This window comes from Procambarus clarkii, chromosome 86, assembly GCF_040958095.1.
Source record: "Procambarus clarkii isolate CNS0578487 chromosome 86, FALCON_Pclarkii_2.0, whole genome shotgun sequence".
Lineage (NCBI taxonomy): Eukaryota > Metazoa > Arthropoda > Malacostraca > Decapoda > Cambaridae > Procambarus > Procambarus clarkii.
This window is the reverse complement of record NC_091235.1, coordinates 18463339-18486901: the sequence shown is the minus strand read 5'-3', so window position 1 is coordinate 18486901 and position 23563 is coordinate 18463339. Positions and strand designations below refer to the sequence as shown.

At 40.9% G+C, this 23563-nt stretch overlaps 1 protein-coding gene across 7 annotated transcripts in view; it reads right to left on the bottom strand.

Annotated features, from left to right (window-relative positions):
• Positions 1-23563, bottom strand: part of LOC123768087 (uncharacterized) — a 58987-nt gene that overhangs the window by 27261 nt on the left and 8163 nt on the right. For 2 of the 7 annotated variants that reach the window (XM_045758383.2, XM_045758417.2), the window contains exons 2-5: positions 12670-13474; positions 10725-11056; positions 5048-5167; positions 4598-4800 (exon numbers count right to left, since the gene is read on the bottom strand). In XM_045758383.2, coding sequence (XP_045614339.1) covers positions 4598-4800; positions 5048-5167; positions 10725-11051 — 650 coding nt within the window. In that variant the 5' untranslated portion in view covers positions 11052-11056; positions 12670-13474. Of the gene's footprint in view, positions 1-4597; positions 4801-5047; positions 5168-10724; positions 11057-12669; positions 13475-16725; positions 16890-23563 lie in introns of those variants that run through there. The other 5 variants (XM_045758400.2, XM_045758391.2, XM_069317172.1 and 2 more) reach the window with 5 other exon arrangements.

Genomic DNA, 23563 nt, shown 5'->3' with positions numbered 1-23563 from the left:
GGGCATACTTACACAATGCCATACAATTCAGTGACACAAAGATCCTCAAGGAAATACAATGAAGGATGACAAGTCTGTACCCATGCTATTCAGGACCTCCCATACAGAGGCTAAGAGTGCAAACCATGTATTCCCTAAAGAGTTGCAGGGCATAGGGAGACATGATTGAAGTCTTCAAATGGATGACGACTATCAACAGGCAAGGTCTTGGATCTATCAGACCAGGTCAGAACTCACAATAATAGTGGCACTCCAAAAATTCCAACCCTGATACAGCAGATTTTGCAAATATGGACCAAACCTGTCCACCAGACTTTTCCTATGAATTCAAATTACAAGATCCAGATTTCATGGCAAACATGACGAAATCCAGATTTTGTGTGGAACATGGTGAAATCCTCATCAGTTTACATGGCAGGATTATTTGCAAAGCTACCTGACATGGTGAAAGAGTGGTCGACAGACCCTTATTTATTTTGTGGTCTGGGTGGACCATATGAACAGATTATCTTTGAAAGAGTAATTTACAGAGATGAAAGAAATGAGGACTGTGTTGCCTGTATTTAACATTACCCTTTACTGCTCAATTCTTATAACATTGGTTATTAATCTTTTGTATAGTGTTGTGTATAATTATGAAAAGTTGGGGAAGATTATGTATGCACTACCCCCATTTGAATAAGGAAAAAGAATGAGCAATAGAACAACCAGCATTAAACGTAATGAAATGCCTCTTTCAGAGGGGGAGGGGGAGAGTGGCCTCTGGCTCCCTCTTACTAACAGCACTGAGATAGCTCCAAAATGAGTCACATCAGCTCTAGGATTCCTTAAAAGACCAGATGTCAAAATCTGGGCCCCTTAATGCAGGAAGCAGGGAATTCTATACCACCCTCACTAAAGAAACACCCACAAAAATGTAGCAAAGCAGAACAGACAACTACAAAGTTTACAGAAAGTAAACAAACGAAGCTGCCAACAACTCCACAAATGATCCACCCAGTAGGATCATTTGAAGAATAACCCCTTCTAGTTACTGTTGGCCACCAGCAGCTGGTAGCACCATGGAGGTAGCAAGCTACCCCATCATTAATAACCAGACAGAAGCTCGAGACCAGCCAGCACACCCGGTAGAGACAGGGTTTATGGAGCCACTGGGGGTGACCCCCCCCTCCCCTCCCCAAGAAAGAAGCATTTCATTTAATTTACTGCTGGTTTTCTTTTGAGGCTGAATGATGGGTCTATTGCTAACTAACCCCAGATAACAGAAGAATAGGACTCAATGGGGAAGAGGAGAGAAGGGATCAAACCCCTAAAAAAAGACTTGAATGGGTAACTACTCAGGCAACACCTGCCAGACTAGGACTAGGGAAAATAACCAGGTGACGAGCTGGCATTACTAAGTTCTCCAAAACCCCAAGCCCGGATATCTGCCCAAGACATGTTAGAAAAATGGAACAGACATAGCCGTAGACTTTCAAACATCATGAGCCCGAGGGTAAAGCACAGGCTGGAGAGACTTAATGACACTGGACGACCTGAGATGAATAAGCCTTGGAATAGGAGACAAAAAACTGAATCAATGAATAAAGCATCCCGTAAAGTAGACGAGTCATACACAGAGAAAAACAGACACCACCGTGTACAACAAATGATGCACCCCTGATTGAACAAAATAATTGTTAACAAATGATCCCTTCAGAAGGCAACCATCTCATTTTTTTGCCAGAAAAGGCAGCTGCAAGCAAAGAATTCATTCACCAGGGCTGAAAAAACAAAACTCATGTTTTTTGTCAGGAACATGAAATTCCTAAACTCTACAACCAGGAATTATAGGCCAACAAAATCAAAGCCTTGAAAAAGGTATCCTGGACTGAAGGAACATCTGGGAATCGAGATGAAAGAAAAACCAACAGCCAATCCAGAGACCAAGATGGCTTGGGTAAAAAACAAGCCAGAGGTGAAAAATGCATGAAATAACTTACAGAACAGTGCCGAGGAAGTATCAAGTGGTTCCGCCAAGGCCAAATGATAAGCAACAGCATTGGGCAAAAGATCCTGATCAACAAACACTAGACAAAAAGGACAGGACCAATGAAGCAGTTAGCAAACAACAAAGACACACATAAGAGTGCCAATAAACTTCCCATTGTCTCGCATCAAATGACGTATGGTAGGGCACCAAGTGCTCGCCAACCTGTGCACCATACAAATTGTGACATACAGTACCAGCAAACTACTACTAGGCATCATCAACCGCGGAGTTTTATTGGCCTACCTTGAACCAAGAGCCAGAACCTGACCTCCGCAGACACAAAGGAAGCGATGGCCTATGACCACTTTACATTTAAAGCTTATTATCCTTGCCACCATCCAAAGGAAGGCCTTCAGTAAGATAGGCGAATCAAGAGTATGGTTAACCCGTACCTTACAACCACAACCTCAAAAGTATCTTATTATCAGCAACGTGTTTATACAATTCTGTATTCCTTCTGGTAGATCACTTATATTTATTGGCACAAGAAATGAACCCTGTGGTACTTCGCTAGTAACACTCCTCCAGTCAGATACATTGCTTCCGATTACTGCTCTCATCCTTATCAGAAAATTTTTCATCTGTGTCAGCAGTCTCCCTGTCACCCCTCCAGCATGGTCCAGTTTCCAAAACAACCTCTGTTAAAGCTTTTTTTTTTTAGGTCCAGATATATTAGTATTTACTGTAGAATCTCTGTGGCTATATCATAAAAACTAAGTAAATTTATTACACAGGCTCTTCCAGTTTGAAAACCATATTGTTTGTTATTATGTCATTACTCTGCAAGTGTTCTACTCATTTGGTTTTAACTATTTCTTCTAGTGTTTTGACTACCATGCTTGTTAATGAAACGGGTCTATAATCTCTGCTATCATTTTTGTAGACTGGAACAATGTTTGCCTTTTTCCAAATATCTCCTAAGATTCAGAATGCTTAGCTCAGTTGCACATTCTCTCAGCAGCCAAGGTGAGACTCCATCTGGTCCAACAACTTTATTTCTTCCTAGCCTCTTGAGTAAATTTTCCACCTCATCTTGAAACACCTTTATGTACTCTATGGCATTTTCTGGAATTGACATTGTGTCTGGTTCTCTGGAAACCTTGTTTTGCACAAATACACTTTGGTAGTGTTCATTTAGTGTTTTGCACATCTCTCTCTCTCTCTCTCTTTCTCATTCTCTGTGAACCTGTTGCCTATTCTCAATCTCTGGATTTTATCATTTACATACAGCTTGCTTTAAATGAATTTATAGAAAAGGCCTGGATCTGCTTGACATTTGTCTGCAACCCCTTTCTCACAGTTCCTGTCTGCCTCTCTCCACTGTTTTATATTTGTTTCTGGCTTGTATGTAATGATGCTATGATTGAGGGTTAGGCCTCTTCCTATAGTGTACCAATTTTCTTGTCTTTTCTTCTCAATTTCTGTTGAACAAATCCTGCTTTCTGGTTCTGCATTTCTGTTCTTGTATATATGCTTTTGTATCCTCTTCATACATTTCACAGAATTTGGCATATATCTGTGAATGGGATGTGAAATCCTTAAGGAGTCAAGTAGAGAAGAAAGATCTGGGGGTCAATTTCACAATGAACCTGTCCCCAGAATCCATATCAAAAGGATATCATCAGCGGTATATGTTAGATTGGCCAACAAAAGAAATACCTTTAGAAATTTGTGCAAGGAATCATTCAGAACCTTGTATACCCCATATGTCAGACCAATCCTGGAGTATGCAGCTCCAGCCTGGAGTCCGTATCTAGTTAAACCCAAGACAGAGAAGATTCAGAGTATGTTTCCAGACTGGTCCCAGAACCGAGAGGTATGAGTTATGAGGAATGGCTACGAGAATTAAATCTCACGTCCCTGGAAGACAGAAGAGTTAGGAGACACATGATCACCACCTACAAAATTCTCAAGTGGAACTGACAGGGTGGACAAACTATTTAGCATGGGTGGAATCTGAACATGGGGGAACAGGTGGAAACTGAGTGCCCAAATGAGCCACCGAGACATTAGAAAGAATTTTTTCAGTGTCAGGATTGTTAACAAATGGAATGCATTAGGCAGTGATGTGGTGGAGGCAGACTCCATACCCAGTGTCAAATGATCTCAATGATTTTTATCTCTTCCGCTGCTGCTGTTCTCCCTAGATGTTAACTTCTTTTCCAAGCCCCAGAAAATTATTATGGGCATACTTCTATCTACAGTGTTCTGTACTAATTTACTGATTGTGACAAGTTCGTAATTGATTGCCTAATATTTGATTCTTGCCGCTCATTCCTATTTTTTTACTTCCAAACATATTACTTCAATTGTGTTTTTCTTTTTCTTTTACAACCTGTGCATGTTTCTTTTGATTTCCTCTTAATACTGCAGCAATCCTTGAGTAACTTCCTCTACTTGATCTCTCCATGAAGTGTCCCTAGAGCTGTCCTTGCTTAAGGCTAGCAACAGGAAGCCACCATTTGGCCCCTCCAGAAAGGCATTACAATAAATGTCTGCAAAAATTTTCCAAAATGAAAATGGTATAAAATTGTAAATGTAATTATTTCAAAAGACTACTCTTACTTTTCAGCCTGTTCCTCTGGTGTAGATGAAGATGCATAATCATCTATGTCATTACTACTATCCTGAGAGACAGTATTCAGAGTAATGGCCTTTTCCTTATTACTACATGTAGGAGTAATATTAGTCGCATTAAGGTGCACGTTCTCAGCTGCAGTTTTCAAGCGTGAACAAAGTTCTTCCACCAGACTTTCTAGGTCATAACGCTGCAAATAAAACACACATAAGAGCCTACTAATTCAGAAGAACAACAAAATACTGAGAAATGAAGGTAAAACAAATATTAAAACATTCAGTTCACTCAACATTATCTCAAAATTCAGCACATACAAAGTTTTGCAGAGGTTCAAAAAATACGGTAGGGGCCTTTTTTATTTTTAACTTGTGGGGGGAAGGGAGGGGACCTGGCAATGACTTTTGAGATTAGCTGGCACCATATTATACAAGCTTTACCTCATCAGAAGCAGACATGAGGCACTGGAGAGCTGCCACCTTCTGCAGTTGCTCTGAGGTCAGAATACGGTGTTTTTGGCGAACCTTGTGGCGCTTACGAGCACGACGACTTCCTCCACGCTACAAGGGTAGGCAAAACCCTCAACGTAAATTGATAACGTTGTCCTAACTAGACTTGACTTATGCTTTGTGATATATATCTGCAAATCTTAAAATGCCTTTCTTCTGTACATACTGCATATAGATTACTGCATTTTTATGAGTGAAAATTAAGTCAGCTAATTCCTTTCTCTAAACAACTATTCACTTTAACAAGCATTATCCATAAAAGTTGTTAGATAGTAACTCTTAAAAATAAGTAACATTATATATGTACAGAATATATGCAAGCACCATATAGTAGTTTCTTGCTTGTTAGTATTGCTGGTATATTTGAGGGCTTGTCCTCTTCCTGTATTAATAAAATTTCTTTGTCTTTTGTTATCTGGCCCTCTCACAATTTCTGTTGAACCTATCATGTTTCCTAGTTCTGCATCTCCATTTTGCTATTAATTTTGCCGCTTTAAAAAGTACACGCTTTCAGGAAATTAGATTGACAGAAGAACAATCACTGGCACTCAAATGGTAGAAAGCACAAATTTACAGAGCTATGACATGTTTAGAACTGAGAATAAGAGGGAATGACCATGAGCTACTCTATCCTTTTGAGATGTATCTTATTGTCTCAATAAATGTACTTGAACCTGAAGTAAAACAGGGAACAATGCCCCGCCTCATAATGGCAACGAGGTGGGGCATAAAGAACTACATCTCACTCTCCTATAGTCACTGATAAGTAAGCGCAGCACAAAACATCCACTAGATAGTGCGACATTGCCAGAATTAAGCTGGGATATCAATACTTATGGCAGGTGGTTACAGGAAATGAATCCCCTAATGGCAAGCATTTCAATTTTAAACTATGTGAACAAGAGCTACGACACACTCTAACACTATTTGCGAGTGCCCTTTTAAATGACGTCAGACCAAATGGTGAGAGATACTTTGAGCTCTGCAATTACTGTACTTCATACACTCATGAAATAGTAGAAGATATTCTTGTGCTCTACCCAGAATTTGCTAGTGCACATTAATAAAATAGACTCGCATCTCGTTTTTCTCCTAATTCCATGTATGACTAACCACCCTGTGAGCTGGGGATATTAAGTGAATTCACAGTTAGCTTTTGATCTATACTCTGTAATACTTCATATAGAATTGGGTAGCAGCACATTGTACACTTCAGCTTGTTAATAAAAAAAAAAAAAAGCATCAAATGTAATGAAATGCCAATTTCGGGGTGGGACCTGGTGGCTCCCAGAAGCTACTATTGTATACCGACATACAGTATTGCCAAACTACTAGGCGACATCAGTCGCGAAGTTCTTATTTGGCCTACTGGGGACCATGAGCCAGAATCTGGCCCCCTCAGAGGCACAAAGAGCAGTAGCACCTGTATATATAAATAAATAAATAAAAAAAAATGTTGTTGACTGGACGAAATCTCACCATGGATTACCTTGCAGCTACCTTGCATTGATTACGGAGGTCAAGGTCCCGTGGCCGAGTCTCTGACCAGGCTGTTGGATGTGGCTGCTTGCAGCCTAGCGTATGAATCACAGCCCGGTTGTTCAGGTGGTATTTATCAAGTTCTCTCTTGCACACTGAGAGGTCTGCCAGTTATGCCCCTTATGTGTAGTGTTAGTATGTTGAACAGTCTCGGGCCTCTGATGTTGATGGAGTTCACTTTCTGAGTACCTATTGCACCTGTACTTTTTAATGGGGGTATTCTGCACATACTGCATGCCTTCTGATCTCATGTGATGCTATTTCTGCGTCAATTTTGACACACTGGGGACCCACACCAGCCAGTCGTTGAGGCAAGATAACACACAAACCCTTAACAAATGCAGCTTGGCCATAATGACCCATGTTAGCCTGGTGAATATGTGGGGGGATGGGGGGGGGGCCAGGTTTGAGCTGAAAGGAAGAACCCTGAAGTGGCAAGCATTAAGCCCCACAACCAAACCTAACCAGACCCTGAAATCCAAACGAATAGGGACGTGCCAATATGTATCATGGCGGTCCTCGGACACCAAGCAAGCCAGTAGTAGCAGGCAAACTTTGGCCAAAGTGGTCATGCACAAGGTCGAGCAAGGAAGGAAGCCATTCAGGCCCGAAAGATCAAGAATGTATCGGAGGTTCGGCAAGTCCCGCTTTGTGATTGGGAACACCAACCAAAGGGACAAGGTAGAGTCAAACATGACTACGACATGAACATGTCGGGACTCTGAACCGAGTTTATCAATCTGCAATGACCCGATGCAGTGTGGTAGGAGGATTCCTGATCCAGCAGACCTGATCCTAAATACAGGTGTGGGGAAGCAGCCAGCAAGGACCAACCAGCCCCCCACCGAAGGCATGAAAAAGGGCAGCACGAGAATGCTGCCACCAAAACAACCTGTGCCACAGCATCCCCGGGAAAAGAGGCAAGTTAAAAATGGGGACTGGCCAAAAGGGCAAGAGACTAAGCTGAATCTAAAGAATGGGCCAGCATGACCTATTAACACTAACCTTATGATTTTCACCACCTTGAGCATGTTTCCAGGAACTGATGCTTAGCACTCATCCTGGTCACTTCTGTGCTTAGAGATGGGCATAAAAAAATGGCACCACTGCCTCCCAAAGCAGAGGGGCGAGCATTTTGGGCAAGGCTGCCAGGGCTGAAACTGCACGGTCTCCGTCCATGGAACAGACACTAACAATAACACACACTCACAAGAATGCTCAGGAAGTCCTCCACAAGAACCCAGACATGCAAGATCTCTGCCAGGTATGAATGTGCCCTGTGATCTTCTGCAATAAGGATCCCTTATTGGATCCCTCAAACTGCAACCACTAAGCAGAGGCAGATCCATACTCAAAAAGAAACCTGGACCATCAGAGAAAAAGAAGTCTGAGCTGTGCAGGAGGTACCAAAGCAAATCTGCATAGACCACCAAAGGCACTGTGTGGGAGTATGGGAACTTGGGGATAAATGACAAATCCTGGGTACAAAACCAGATCCGTAATCGAGCGAGGGGAAGCAACCAAGCAATCTAACTCATACTGTACATAGGAGGAGGATATGAAAAATTGCTCCCCCCCCCTCCCCAAAACATAATACCCTCTGTGGTGGGGACCAATTACCACAAACACTGAAAGACACCCCAAGGACATGCCTTGGGCTCCTCCTCAGCCCAAAAGCCTACCACTGAGGCCCTGGAGCAGAGCCAAAGTCCTCGCCCAACACCTGAGAAAGGAAGGCATCCTCCAAATGAGATGCAACAGGGTAAGAGTGGTGGTTGTGAAGGTAAATGCCCAAATCCTCAGCAGGACTGGGAGGCTCTACTACCTCTGCCACTATCCTGGAAGGGGGATCACCCCCCAGAAAAGGCCGAGCTACACCCCAAAACCCTGACCTGACTCTGAGACCCTCGGAAGCTTTGGAGCCAGAACCAAGGGTAAAGAACTGAAGCAAGATGCACCACACCCACAGGGGAACAAAGAGGTGGTGCAGACAGTCCAGGTGGAGGTAAACAACACTTACAATTCTGGGTACCTAAAAGTACAACAGATGTCAACTCTGGGGCAACCAACTTATCAATATGCTGTCAATGCTTAACATGGCAAACTTATCCCATACAGTTGCAGCTGCTTTGAAAGACTCCAATTGGGAGGCAGAATCGGTTAATACAGAGGCCGCAGTGAGAGCACACACCTCAGAGGACTCTGGGTCGTAAGTGTCACCAACCCAACAGGTAAGGGCAGAATGATGATCATCAGGTAGCAAAGACAACGAACACCCCTCAAACTCTCTCAGTGAGGTTGGGCTCTAAGGGATGTTCCATACAGACCACACTAGAGACCCACAAGGAATTCCCTGGGTCTGAATGAATTTATCCAAAAAGAATCCCCAGGCCACTTGCCGGAAGAACAGACCCCTAACTGCAGCCTAAAACACCAGGCTATAGGACTCAACTGCAGCATGCCATGTAAAGAAATGCACAAACCCCAGTGTGTCCCAACACAACGTAAGAAACCCCCCCCCCCAATCCATGGGGCCTAAACAGAGGAGTCCACAATTCCTGAATAGCCCAAGGAGAGGCTCCCCATCCCAGTGGTCAGACCTCTCAGAGGGCAAACTCCCGAACACAACAGACAAGGGGAAACTCTGGCTGTGCAAGGGACAGTGTTAGTAGGCCCACAGGGAGGAGAACCCTGAATACATGCACTCTGAAAAACCAAACAAAGCAAATCCACTCAAGCCAGAATCAAAACATGCACGTGAAGCCTACGTTAAAACTGGAAACCATACCTAAAGTATATGACCCCCACCAAAACCAACTCCAAGGATGGCCAGCACTCGGCTTAAAGCTTCAGGGCTTACCCCACAAGCTGATGTGACGTGCTACAAGCTACACCTACAAGCAGGTGTGAAGACCAGCAGCAAAAACAAAACCAACTTGAGCCAGCTGGGAGCCTGGGCTGGGCCATCTAGGAGTGATAATTGGTACTAACAAGTTTGGAGCTTGAGTGAATCCCTTCTTCTGTGTGAATCATTTGCAAAGTTATTTGGCAGTTTCGAGGCTTAGTTTTCCGTGAACTCTCCAATTGTCTGTAAAGTTATTCCGACTTTCTGGAGGCTTTTTTTGGTGGGGTGGTGGATTGTCACTAACATCTTGTGCCTCTGTGAGGGGACCAAGTTCTGGCTCTGGTCCCTGGTAGGCCAAACAGAACTTCTACAACTGATGTAACTTTTTGTATGAAGCAATCTCAAAGATAGCTTCAGGAAACCATGTGGGGGGGGGGGGTTCCTCCAGAAATGGACTGTTTCATCCATAAAGTTCATGTTTAGTACTAATAATTTTGCCGAGAGCACAAGAATATGCTATCAAATGCTGTGTGTATTAATGTTTAGGCATAGTATGTACTAGCTATATCTAGAAATCTAACATTATACTTAAAACACATTTTGAATGTATGTACTTTTACCTGACCAAACATTATCATTATCACAGAAAGGCACCATCCAATCCTATACTTTCCTAGTCCTAGTATAGTATACAATGTTTCAATTATTTTTTAGCACACTATTTAGAGTTTTCCAATGGTAGACAACACAAACTTTTGTGGGTACAACAGTCCATTTTTGTACATTTGCCCAATAGTTGCTGAAAATACTATCATTTTTGGAGGATGTTTGTAACTCCTGTACAGCTGAGAAGAATTGTGGATTTGTACCTGATGTTGTCTATTTGTGATTCCAACATGTCAGGAGTAATTTTATTTTATACAAGATTGTCTGCTTTTACATTATCAGTATGTATTGGCATATAATTTGCACACACCTTCCACATGTAGAAACTTAGATCATATCCAGAGCTTGCTTTAGACTTGCATCTGGCCATTGTCCTGAATGACAGGGTCTTTAGTAGAGGCAAAATATATATTGTACAGTACTTGATAAACATACCATTGCAGCACCATATTCCAAAACTTGATGCATGAAGGTAATGATATTTATTCTGTATCATGCAACTATTGTACTCTACAGCCATTAAATAATGCTCTCCATTGCAAAATATATTTCATGTACCTGTTGTGGTGTGAAGGACAATAGATCAGGAAGATCAGCGTCTGGGTGAGTAGTGTGACCTAATAGGTCATCCAGGTCCAAATCACGCAAGTCAAAGTCATCCAGGTGGCGGCGAGAGAGTGGGTGGTGATAGTGACCAACAATGTTGCCAGAACAGGTGGTAGCATAGATAGGTGTTGTAGGAGCAGGGTGGGGGCAGTAATGGTGGTGGAGGAGGGACAGGAGGGTGTGCGCGTACGTGGGGCCTGGGATTCCGCGTTCCTCCAATTCCCCACACAGCCACTCCACCACCAGTGATGGTGCCCACTCACACCGTACAAGCTTCATAACAACTGTTCATTAGAGAGAGGGCAATAAAAAATCAATAAAAAAAAATTTAATTTAAAATCCACAATCAATTACAAACACTGCCTGATGGGAATCACATTTTAGCTAAAAAAAAATATATACATTCACTCAGTATATGCATATATATTGTATAATAGGGGTACTACTGTAAATGACTGACAGAATATCTAGAATCTGCTCCTGAGTGAATTCATCTACTTCAAGTCAGTCACTGAACATAAAAAATATACAAGCCACAAGCAACTGCATGGAATTCTTTGATTACTCTCCAATAGCATACTGTACTTGACCCTCAAATGTGGTTATCATATGCTGATTCATGGGGTAATGCAGTTATTACCATATGCTGATTTATACTATTATTGACTTGGTTTTATACCAATGATGCAAATATAGATATATGGTTGTAATGAAGTATATACCAGGTAAACCAATTGTCATTTAAGCAGACTGTAATAATAACGGAACTACGGAAGGCCTATTGACCTATATGAGGCAGCGCCAACTTACAGTATATCCACCTCAACTCATTCATATACAGTATATATGAATGACAATTACCCATGATAATGGTCGAGGATAGAACAAAATGTTGTCAATTCTTTAATTTTCATTTTTGTGCAGTGGATGTTAATACAATATAGTAATGAGTAAAGGTTGATATAAATAAAAGCTGCCTCATATGTGCCAATAATAATGGCTCAATCTTTTAATAATGTTATTAAATCAGTGGGACTAGTGTTGTTACCATTAGAATTATATTTATCAATAATAATGGAAGGTAAGACTTCTTCAAATTTGTAGTGTGGTTTGGTCAACATTTTTCAGCCACGTTATTGCGATTCTTCATCTGCAACCAATTACTGCATGACATGGTGAAGGTGGGGGTCCCTTGATTGTTTCAAGTGTGGGTTGGATATGTACATGAGTGGGTTTGTTGTTGTTTTAGATTTTGCTACTCAGAACGAAGTGTCCATGTAGCACGGGCTATGGTGAACCCATAAGCAGACATGAGTGGGGGATGAGTGGTTATAAATAGGAGCAGCCTCGTATGGGCTAACAGGCCTTCTGCAGATACCTTTATTCTTATGTATATGTATAAGTAAGAAAATAATCTCCAAGAGGAAAGCAGATGGCTTAGGGGGGCCCATATGAGGCAGCTCTTATTTATATCTGCCAAAATTCATTAATATATGGGCCCATTCACCCATAAATGAAAGGATATAAATGAGACCTGCCTTGTATGGGCCAATAGGCCTCCTGCAATCCCATTTGTTCTTATTTCTTATTGAAACATACATACAAACGCACATATATTCAATGATACATTCATTCATTATAAGCCTAAATACATTATCCTTATACTGTAGCCAGTAATGTACTCAATCTACGTTTTTGTTAATTACACGAACATAAATCTAGTTAAACACATTAAAGTGAATGAACTAAAAAGTTAAAAGATGTTATTGTTTATATTACTGTACATATCAAGACATCACTCAAAATAAAATATAGTACAGTAACTCAAAATTCTCATAGTACAATACAACAAAATATCTTCATAACATTAACTTGTCCAAAATAGAGATTCACTAACCTTAAACGCTTCAGTTGATGGAAGAATACCAGTCGTTTTCATTTCGTTCTCGTGAAAATAGGTTGTGTGTGGGAAAAGTAAATGGCTAGCTGGTACAGTGTGTTAACTAATTCAAAGATTAAGTAGGTTGCAGAATAGGATTAAGAAGTTTTAATAAAAGCAGCCGAGAACAGCGGAAATTAAAATGCAACAAAGCAAAAAGAAAATGCTGCTGGGATGTATTACACTTAGCACATAGTGAAATGCCAAGAAAACTTCTCAATCTAGAGCCCAAAAACACAGGCTCTAGACGAGAGGTGTTCTTCTGGTAGCAATGGAGACAAGACTCCCCTCAGTGACAGAACCACAGATGGGTCTGAAAAACACGAGGTAACTGCTACAGCAGTTTTGTAGCACAACCTGCTCAGTGGATTTCAGCTACTAAAGGAAATATGAAGTTAATATGCCTAAGAATGTAAGTGCCCTTGAAGCTCAGTGACCAATAAATATTTGGTTGACACGAGCTTCTGGGCCGATGTTACAGTGGCCCAGAAGACCTTCGGTAATTAATAAAATAAATTGCAGAAAATGTATGTAGAAGCAGTAATTGCAGGTTTATGAGTCTTAACTCTGAACAGGAGTGAGTTAGTGGTAAGCAAGCCAAGGGTGGTTTTGTGGGGTATGGGAGAAGTAGGTTCAGGCGATGGTCATGGTGGCAGTTACTGGGGGCGGCGGCGGCGGCGACGGAGGCACAGCGGGCGCGGCAGCAGCTGCTGAGGGGGGCGGGGACCTCGAGCGCTCACCACACCGCCACCACACATCTTGCCTAAAAAACATATCTTGGGCAATTAAAGGTGCATATCCAGTTGCATAAATTCATTCAAAAACATTGAATATATAATGAGTCATTTGTTTGTTTCATCTGAAATAACAAAACTCAAGTTTATATAATATTTTACTCTAAAGTCACACTAACTGTAGTATATCAAATAGTATATCAAATTAAACAGGCCTCTACAAAATGTGGTTCAATTGCAACAAGGCAATACATTTAAAATGGTAGATCTATACTTTAATATTCCACTAACTACAGTATCTCTTGATACATTGTGAAAACACCATATTGCATACAAGTACTGTAACCTATACTGTACATATAAAGCCTGCAGATACAAAATTCACTGAAGTACATACAAACTTACAGACAAAACTAATTTCAAACAAGTGTATACAATATCTAAATGTTTTAAAATTTATTGAAGACAAGTGCATAGGAAACCTATAAATGTAAAAATCAGTGCACTTATGTTACTGTACTAGACTGTTATTTTTATTTTCATTCTTTGTGCTTGTGCAGACACTATACATTTTTAGGCACTAATGTCTGGAGACTGGCAATCAGCAGGAGAGTAGCTACTTTGCCATAAATGCCAGATGAACAGATCAACCCCATCCCCAGTAGGGTAAACAAGAGGAAAAAGTCTAGATTTATCATAAATCCACATTAAAAAATTAAAATCCTCTTCATAAAACGTAAGGTGAGCAAAGGCCACAGTTGATGACAATAAAATCTGTTACTGTATCTCAAACTACATTCTGAATGTAGAAGCAGCCTGACAGACTCAAACACAGAAAAATCAATTATCGCATATCTTTGGACGAAAAACCTCTGAACCCAGTAGACAAGAAGCAACAAGAATGTCGTACATTGCAGTTACCTTGCGTTAATTCCAGGGGTCAAGGTCCCTGCGGCCCAGTCTCTGACCAGGTCTTCTGGTTGATAGTCTGGTCAACCAGATTTTGGACGCAGCTGCTCGCAGCCTGCCCTCAGGCTGGGCTCAGGGAGAAGAAGAAACTTGTATAGATAACCTCTCCAGGTATACAGCCTGGTTGGTCAGGTATCATTTGGAGGGGGTTTATCGAGTTCTCTCCAACGCTGTGAGGAGTCAGCCAGTTATGCCCCTTATGTGCAGTGGAAACTTGTTGAACAGTCTCGGGCCTCCGATGCGAATGGAATTCTCTTTCAGAGTACCAATTACACCTCTGGTTTTCAAAAGAGGTATTCTACACATCCTGCCACGTATTCTGGTCTGTGATGATCTCTCTGTGTGCATATTTGCAACTAACCCCTCTAATATTTTTAATGTATTAATTATTATTTATCCCCCCCTGCTTGCACTCGGAGAATACAGATTTAGGCATTTTAGTCAGTCGCAATAATTTAAATAGTTTATCGAGTAGATTCTAGCAGTAAAGGATTTCTGCATGGTCTCCAGGTCAGCAATTCCTCCAGTTTTGAAAGGGGCAGTTATTGTCCAACAGTATTCCACTCTAGAGAGCACTAGCATCTTGTAAAGTATCATCATTGATACAGAATCTCTTGTTTGAAAGACTTTATCCAACCTGTCATTTTTTCTTTCCGTTTTTATGGCTACTTTATTGTATTATGCAGCCAGCCCCACAACACCAAATATACCTAGATAAACAAGGCCATCCAGGTAGTGCAAGCCAAGTTCCAAAATTGCTTGAAGGCACCATGTGTAAAACCTGAGATGTCTGGAGTTGTGTAATATCAACTACAAAAGGATTTCATAAAAAAATGAAAGGATTAAAAGGATCCAAGAGAATATTACTTCATTCTAACCCTCCTTGTCTCCACTCCTATAATCTGCACATAATACTATACCTGTACATAAGAAAAATATTAATTACCAATAAAATAAGAGCTAAAGGTATCAAAAGAGTAATTTCAACATAAAATTTTTTAAAAATTACAGATTGGAAAAAATTAAAGAAAAAGAAAGACGCACCCAACCCTTCAAGGTCAAAATGGAGCACCCTAACACATTCAAAATGAGACCTTTTTTCATGATGAACTAGTTTTATTTTTCTTGAAAATATCCTGATTTAATGGGTATTTTCGAGAGTAACGCTTGTGAAAACTAAACTGAGAAATAGAATGGGATTAGAGCTTTCGAGATCAATCTTGAGAGAAAAAACCCATCTTTAAGAACACAGGACTTGTTGCTCATCATTTGAACCACGTATTTCTATGCTAAAATATAATTCTGCAATATACAATAATGAGGTTGAGGATGCAGAAGAACTTCAAATGGGAAAATGTTGAGGGACTGCAAACCCATAATTATGCTTCATGCTGCAAATAGCACTTGCTATTAGAGGTCTAGTACAACAGCACTTGCCATTAGAGGTCTAGTACAACAGCACTTGCTATTAGAGGCCTAGTACAATACCACTTGCCATTAGAGGCCTAGTACAATAGCACTTGCCATTAGAGGTCTAGTACAACAGCACTTGCCATTAGAGGTCTAGTACAACAGCACTTGCCATTAGAGGCCTAGTACAATACCACTTGCCATCAGAGGCCTAGTACAATAGCACTTGCCATTAGAGGCCTAGTACAATAACACTTGCCATTAGAGGCCTAGTACAATAACACTTGCCATTAGAGGCCTAGTACAACAGCACTTGCCATTAGAGGCCTAGTACAATAACACTTGCCATTAGAGGCCTACTACAACAGCACTTGCCATTAGAGGCCTAGTACAATAACACTTGCCATTAGAGGCCTAGTACAATAACACTTGCCATTAGAGGCCTAGTACAACAGCACTTGCCATTAGAGGCCTAGTACAATAACACTTGCCATTAGAGGCCTAGTACAACAGCACTTGCCATTAGAGGCCAAGCACAATAACACTTCCTATTAGAGGCCAAGTACAATAACACTTGCTATTAGTAGCTTAGTACAATAGCACTAGCTATTAGAAGCTTAGTACAATAGCACTTGCTTATCTATTGTTCTATAAAAAGTTATTTATCGTAATACGCAAAAAACACTTCAAATGCAACAGCAATTAGATGGCTCAAAGTAAACAATATAAAAAATAATAAAAAAAATCTCTACATTCGCAAGGGACTTGGTAAGTTAGACAAATCAAGTCAGACATCCGTTGGCGGTCAAAGTTCACATTCAAAACCCACAGGATCGTTGACCCTTATGCTCTAAAACTCCTAACTACCTCAAACCCCTTAATAAAACGTAGTTTCTCTCACCTTAAGTGTGCCCACTGCTGCAAGTAAGTATCCCGTATAAAAAAAAGGCAACAGAGTTACTAATTGATTATTATTATTATTACTGCTGCTGTTCGAGTGTTCAAGTAACTTGTGAAGCAGTCTACACAACCCACCCACCCCAACTTTACAGAGGCAACTGGCTGCCTTGACTCAAGTCTCCCCCCAAACTACTCCCAGACATTCCTTGAGACCTTGAGTTGCCACTCGCCTATATTTAGTTTGTTTACCTTCAGTTCAGGCGTGTGTTTTTGCTGTACTGTGTCTTTGTTTCTTATTTTTATATTGTTCCAAGTGGATCAGTTTTCTTTTCTTGTGGAATCTTGGATATAAAATCTCCCGTAAAACCTACTAAAATAACATGACATACAATGAGATTTCTGCACCTGGTCTTTAATTGCGTAAGATCCATGACGTCAGTTTTCCCATGCTCAAGCAGAGGTACCACGTGCTGTTCTATAATAATAATAATAATAATAAAAATTTATTCACAAGAAGGTACAATGGGTTTGTGAGATTACATAAGATTGGTATTTTGGCATTCTTGCAAAGCCACTAACACACAAAACGTTTCGGACTAAAACAGATATAGGCCTACAAGTGTTGCCAGAGTTCCACATACAAAAATCTACCAACCACGCAGTAATAGAGAACGACAACCGCACAATAACCATCTTCACAAACGCACGACGCTTTGCGCATTAGCGGTTTTGCGAGAGAGAGAGAGAAGGCTATACCTTCCATTACTCCTTCCCATCCTGCTGCTATGATCGGAGAATAATTACCTAAATGAATTATAGAGCGACTGGTGTTTGTCAAATAAACATAACTGAACACTGTCGATGTCACCTGGAATGCTAGCTGGTTTGCTACAGTTAATATTTTTAGCAGTTTCTGGTAGATATAATAAGATTAGCCTGTGGAAAGGAAGTTTGAGTCTGTGGGTGTGTTTGAGCGACTCTGCCAAAGGACAGCCACCATCTGAACAACGTGCTGTCTTGCGACACCGCAAATAGTAATATCACTAGCATTTTGGTCTTTGTAAAAAGCATATTAACAGACGATGAGTCACAATGTGGCTGAAGATATGATGCCCAAACCACACACCAGAAGATGAAGGACTTGATTTAGGACTTGCCCGAAACGCTATACGTGCTAGTGGCTATATTTTATAGCTAAACGCACAGTTCTGAAGCAATTCTGCAAGGTTCAGTCTAAAAGATACTCACTAAGGTCAATATAAATTTTAATATAAAAAATGCAACACTATTGGGATTAGGCAACGACATTTACATGCCATATAGAATGATTTTTTAACATATACATCACAAATTTGAATTTATTATGTTTAACGCATTCTTGTAGTGTCGAAATCCAGAGGAAGAACGCCTCCTGTGTCCTGGATGTCAGGATGTTGACATCCTTACTTAGCGGTTACCTTGTGGTGATTCCGAGAACTCTGAATCCCATCCCAGAGAGAAGGAAGGAAACTTTGATTAGAGTAAAGTTAAGACGGAGGTTAGGAATGTGTGAAACTGGAACGGCTCGCCAGGCACCGTTTGTGTGCAAACAGACAGACCGAGAAGCTACACACACTAACAGTTTGGACCTGAAGGTAAGGAGGGGCCCTGTAGAGTCTTCAAGTGAACCTTGAAAAAGTTGGGGGACCAGTGAAGCAGTCCCAGGCAACAAAAGGTTGACCTAATACTGAGGGGGGAGTGTTTTATATATGCATCAGCAGTTGGGGGCCAAAAGTCAAAGCCCGGGGTGGTTGTGGGATCCCGCCCATCAGAGGTATTGTGTAAGGATCGGCCCACTAAAGCAGCATTTGGGGGCCAGTGGTTGAAGCCCCAGGTAACGGATGGTCTTTTACTAATGACAGACGGTGACCGATATTGATTGATGAAGATTAAGCCATCCAAGGAGTGGCACGGGCATGAATAGCCCTTGGACTGATTGTGGGTAACTGTATTTTAAAGGTGGAGCTGAAGTCTAGGTGGGCCAGGCAAATGTACATGCGTTCCAGGACTAAATGTAATTCGGCGACAGGTTAGTCCATAAATGAGTTGCAGGAAACAGGAACTGCAGGCCTAGCGAGCCAAAGAATATGCTGCTCTTTCAGGCGTCAGCGACAAACAGAGGTCCTGAATACAGGGTTGCTAGGGTCCGTGTTACTGAAAGTAGCCAGCGTCTAAGTCGCAAAATTTATATTAATTAATTAAAAGTGGCCAAATATGTTTTTTTAACGATAGATATGCTTTTCAGAATACATAGCCCAGCTTATTTTAAAAGTAGCCCAAAATATTGCAAATGGCGACATACAAGGGTAGATTTTTAATTGGGCGACAAAAAGCCCAATTAGGCTACTTATAGCCCAATCCTGCAACCCTGCGGCCGGGCTGAAGAATACATGGGGAGCAGATGCCAGAGGTCGTCGGATGGACATATAGCGATAAGAAACTTAAAATTTAAATTTAGTGATAGTGATTGTTATTTAGTTCTCGTGCCAATGTCACGTACATTTCCAAGCAGCATTTAGGGTATAGTAAAGACAGGCTTGTTGAGCCCAATCTAATGATACCCCAACAAACCCATGATTAAAGAATATTTGCCATAATAGCACGGGTTGCCATTTATTTGTCAATAGCGGGAACCCCAGATGTTGGAAGGTGAATTTCTTTTGAGTGATTTTTTTTTATTCCCCGTGCCATTATATTCACAATATTCTTGCATTTAATGAACAAATACAATTATATTTATGAATAGCCTAATTGTGGGTTAGATCAAGGAGTGGCTGCACGAGAATGGCATAATGAATGAATAATTATGCCTGTATAGCAGTGACATTCATTTTGTATAAATGTATAATAGTCCAGTGAGAGTTACGGGCTCACTATAGGCGAATATGTGCTACATGGAAATTGCAACCCATCCTCCTGTTTAGATTGTACCTATTGTGACGGTCGCCAATAGTCACGAATTCGTACGTACTGTATTTAGCTTTTAGATAGTAATATACCCACTAGTAAGGAATTCTTTTAAAATAAATGAAGCTATAAAACTAAAACATTCCTAGGCCTAGTATAGCGCACACACATGTACTATATTAGGCGTCAGATATCGCGTATTAGGCCTAGGAATGTTAGTTTGTCAAAGCAACACAAGTAAAAAATATTTTCCGGTTCGTCCAACTCAATAGTGCCGATTTCTACTTTCAAATTTCGTTGTATGTCGGTATATATATACTATGGTCCACATCGTTACTATAAGTACTACCAAAACAGGAGAATAGGCTGGGAAATTTTAGTTGAGTAGCTGACTCTAAAACATGTTCTGCGAGTGAAAGATAAATTTCGAGGCTAGGCTGCTTTTAATTTTTGCATTGATTTATATGATTTTGTTTATTATTATTATTATAATTATAATTAATGTGCTCTACTGATGAAGTGATATAGTGGCCACAGCCCGTCCTAACAGCCATGAGAAACCACGCTCCTTTCAAACCACCTGTATAACTTTAAATATGTGATGATCTGAAAGAATATTACGGTTCCATGTAATAGTCTATATATAAACTGGCAAACAGTTCTGTTATAAGCTTTATTAAAAGCTTTGTTATAAGCAGAGAATGTTCTCAAGTTATCGTATATAAAATCGTTGGTTTAACATATAAAAAGGTGTATGTTGAAATTATTTTCTTTGCAGAAATTGGTTTTCTGTAAATGTAATTTTCGGGCAAACTGAAATAGTTCTCGAATTCCATAATTCCCCTTGTCAATAATACTCTGTATTAATGTAATGAAACCTAACCTAACCATGAATAGAGTATATAATAGCTCTAATTTTGTAGCCGTTCCCAATCCAATACCTTGAGTGGCTCTCCTCCCAGAGGACAAGTTGCAAGCAGAGACTGGAAAATTGATATTCAAGTATACCTCATAGATAAAATATTGCAAGTTACTTTTGCGATCATGAATAGTTACATTGATATTACTTTAGTAAATGCTGTTAAACTTACTTAAGCTATCATTACTCCTTCCCGGTGTCCTTGAGAAAAGAACTAGGTCTGAATAAGTTCCTGACATTAATTGTCAGATCGATATTTGATACCGATTAGGCAATTTCTGAGAGTAAGGAGAGTCTTTGACGGAAGTCTCTTGTCAGCAACTGGGAGAAGCAGATGGTGGGTAACAGTAAAAAAACAATGTGTGTATAGGACGATGAGCGAATTGTTACACACACTGCTGTTCAGATGGCTTCTGAAATTAGTTTCTACAAGTCTAAAATTCATGAAGGTTTCATGAATGTTTTTTATGGGTTAATAATGTCAGTTTCGGAGAAAACCAACTATTTTATTTTTATATGTATGCAACTGAATACTGACATAATAAAAATATTACAATTTGATTTTGTATTCATAATTATTGAATATTATGACTGTCTATTCATATAATTATATACCGGTATGTATATAACTAGTATTTTTTTACCTTGTGTACAGTTTTTTTCAATACTGTATGCGGTTATACACAAAATGTGCACTTTTTATTATGAAGTGCAGTTCTGAAGGCAAATGTGTGCAAATCGAATACAAAAGTATAAAAAAGATTCTTACAATATTGTATAGCAAACTTTAAATAATGCTTCTTTTTATTCTGGATATTTATATACATATTTAGTATATCTACAGACACACAAAGTAACAGTTCATAAAGCCTAAGAACATTAAAACAAAGCAAATTCACTCGGTGTTGCCTCAAAACATAACAGATGATGCAGGTAATAGAATGCAGGTTACATAGGATGCCAGTACCGGAGAATGCAGGTTACAGATGATTACAGTAACAGACAATGCAGGTTACAGATGGTGCCGGTAACAGAATGCAAGTCACATATGATGCCGGGAATGGCGTGCGGGTCGCTGGTAACAGTCCAGTAGAGGTTACATATAATGCTGGTAAGACAGTGCAGGTAACAAAGTGTAGGTTACATGAAATGCATGTAACAAGTGAGGAGTGTATTACGGCGTCATCAGGTAATATTCCCTAGGTCACCCAACAGGTGACTAAGAAAAAATGCAATACCACCCTTCACTTAGTAATTATACACGAGAAAGGAAACCGTCAATGTAATAATGTATAATCTAGGCCACATAATGCATAGTTGCAGACCTTAAGTGTAACAATGGTTCTGTTCTTACGCATAGTCATTATCGTTTATTACAGTGAGGGTTAAAGTTCAAGGTTCCCCAGGTTTAAGACAAGAACCGGCACGACCTCATCACCCATAATTGATTTCGATGTGACCCCAACCCAGTGGGCACAATATCCAAGAGTGGCATTGGTTCGACGTTGAATCCAGTGTTTAAGTCAACGTTGATTCGGCGTTAAAGATTCGGCATAGCTCCTGGATACTGTGCCTGCTAGGAAGAGTGTGATTCCAGCGCTGACCTTCAATGATAGTGGCCAACGAGCAGGTGCATGAGAAAATAATGTCTCGCGGTGTGGGGGTAAGTAAATATATTATAAACTAAATATATTAATATAAAACAAAACTATAAATTTACACAGATCTTAAGGTTAAGAAGAGTGGCAGAGTAATTGTGTGGGAGGGAACAATGTCAAGGAGATGGCGAAGCGCGTGTTGTCTTCTGAATGGAGTCACGGACGCGTCCTCACCTTACCATCAGTGAAAGTGTCGTCTTCCTGTTGTGCTTGGTGCAACCCCGCCATCTTCCTCAGCCTCGAGGCAACCGATCCACCGCACCAACACACATCAGGATCATACCGGTTGACGGACTTCAAACGCAAATTAACATTCGACATATTCGCAACTGTATGATAAATTATTACGCTTTCCATAAATATTAACAAATATAGGAATCTGCGGTAGACCTAGCTGCCAGTGTAAAGCAGGTTATATACCAACATACTCCCACTGATGTATTTGTCCAACTGATGCTTTTAACTTTCCAGCGAGTTCTTAATAAATACTTGGTAAATTTTTGGATTAGGCCAACGGGATCAAACCAGCCGTCCCGCGTCATCTCAGACGCACCCTGTACACAACCTGGAGTCTGCCCAAACTCACTAGGAATTTAGAGACACCGAACTGGTACCCATTCCAACTTTAAACACATTGTGGTCTATGGAGCTGCTCGCCTCTAGGGTGTCATGAGACACAGGTTCGTTCCCGCACTCCTTCGTTTCCTCGGATATACAATATTATAGTGATTTCATTGTGTATACATTTCATCTTGTACCACACATTTGCAACCTTATTTCTGAACCGATGATATATAAATATAAATGTGTGAAGGCTCATATAAATGGGAAAGGTGGAGAGTGGCAGTGGTGGTGAAGGTGGAGAGTGGCAGTGGTGGTGAAGGTGGAGAGTGGCAGTGGTGGTGAAGGTGGAGAGTGGCAGTGGTGGTGAAGGTGGAGAGTGGCAGTGGTGGTGAAGGTGGAGAGTGGCAGTGGTGGTGAAGGTGGAGAGTGGCAGTGGTGGTGAAGGTGGAGAGTGGCAGTGGTGGTGAAGGTGGAGAGTGGCAGTGGTGGTGAAGGTGGAGAGTGGCAGTGGTGGTGAAGGTGGAGAGTGGCAGTGGTGGTGAAGGTGGAGAGTGGCAGTGGTGGTGAAGGTGGAGAGTGGCAGTGGTGGTGAAGGTGGAGAGTGGCAGTGGTGGTGAAGGTGGAGAGTGGCAGTGGTGGTGAAGGTGGAGAGTGGCAGTGGTGGTGAAGGTGGAGAGTGGCAGTGGTGGTGAAGGTGGAGAGTGGCAGTGGTGGTGAAGGTGGAGAGTGGCAGTGGTGGTGAAGGTGGAGAG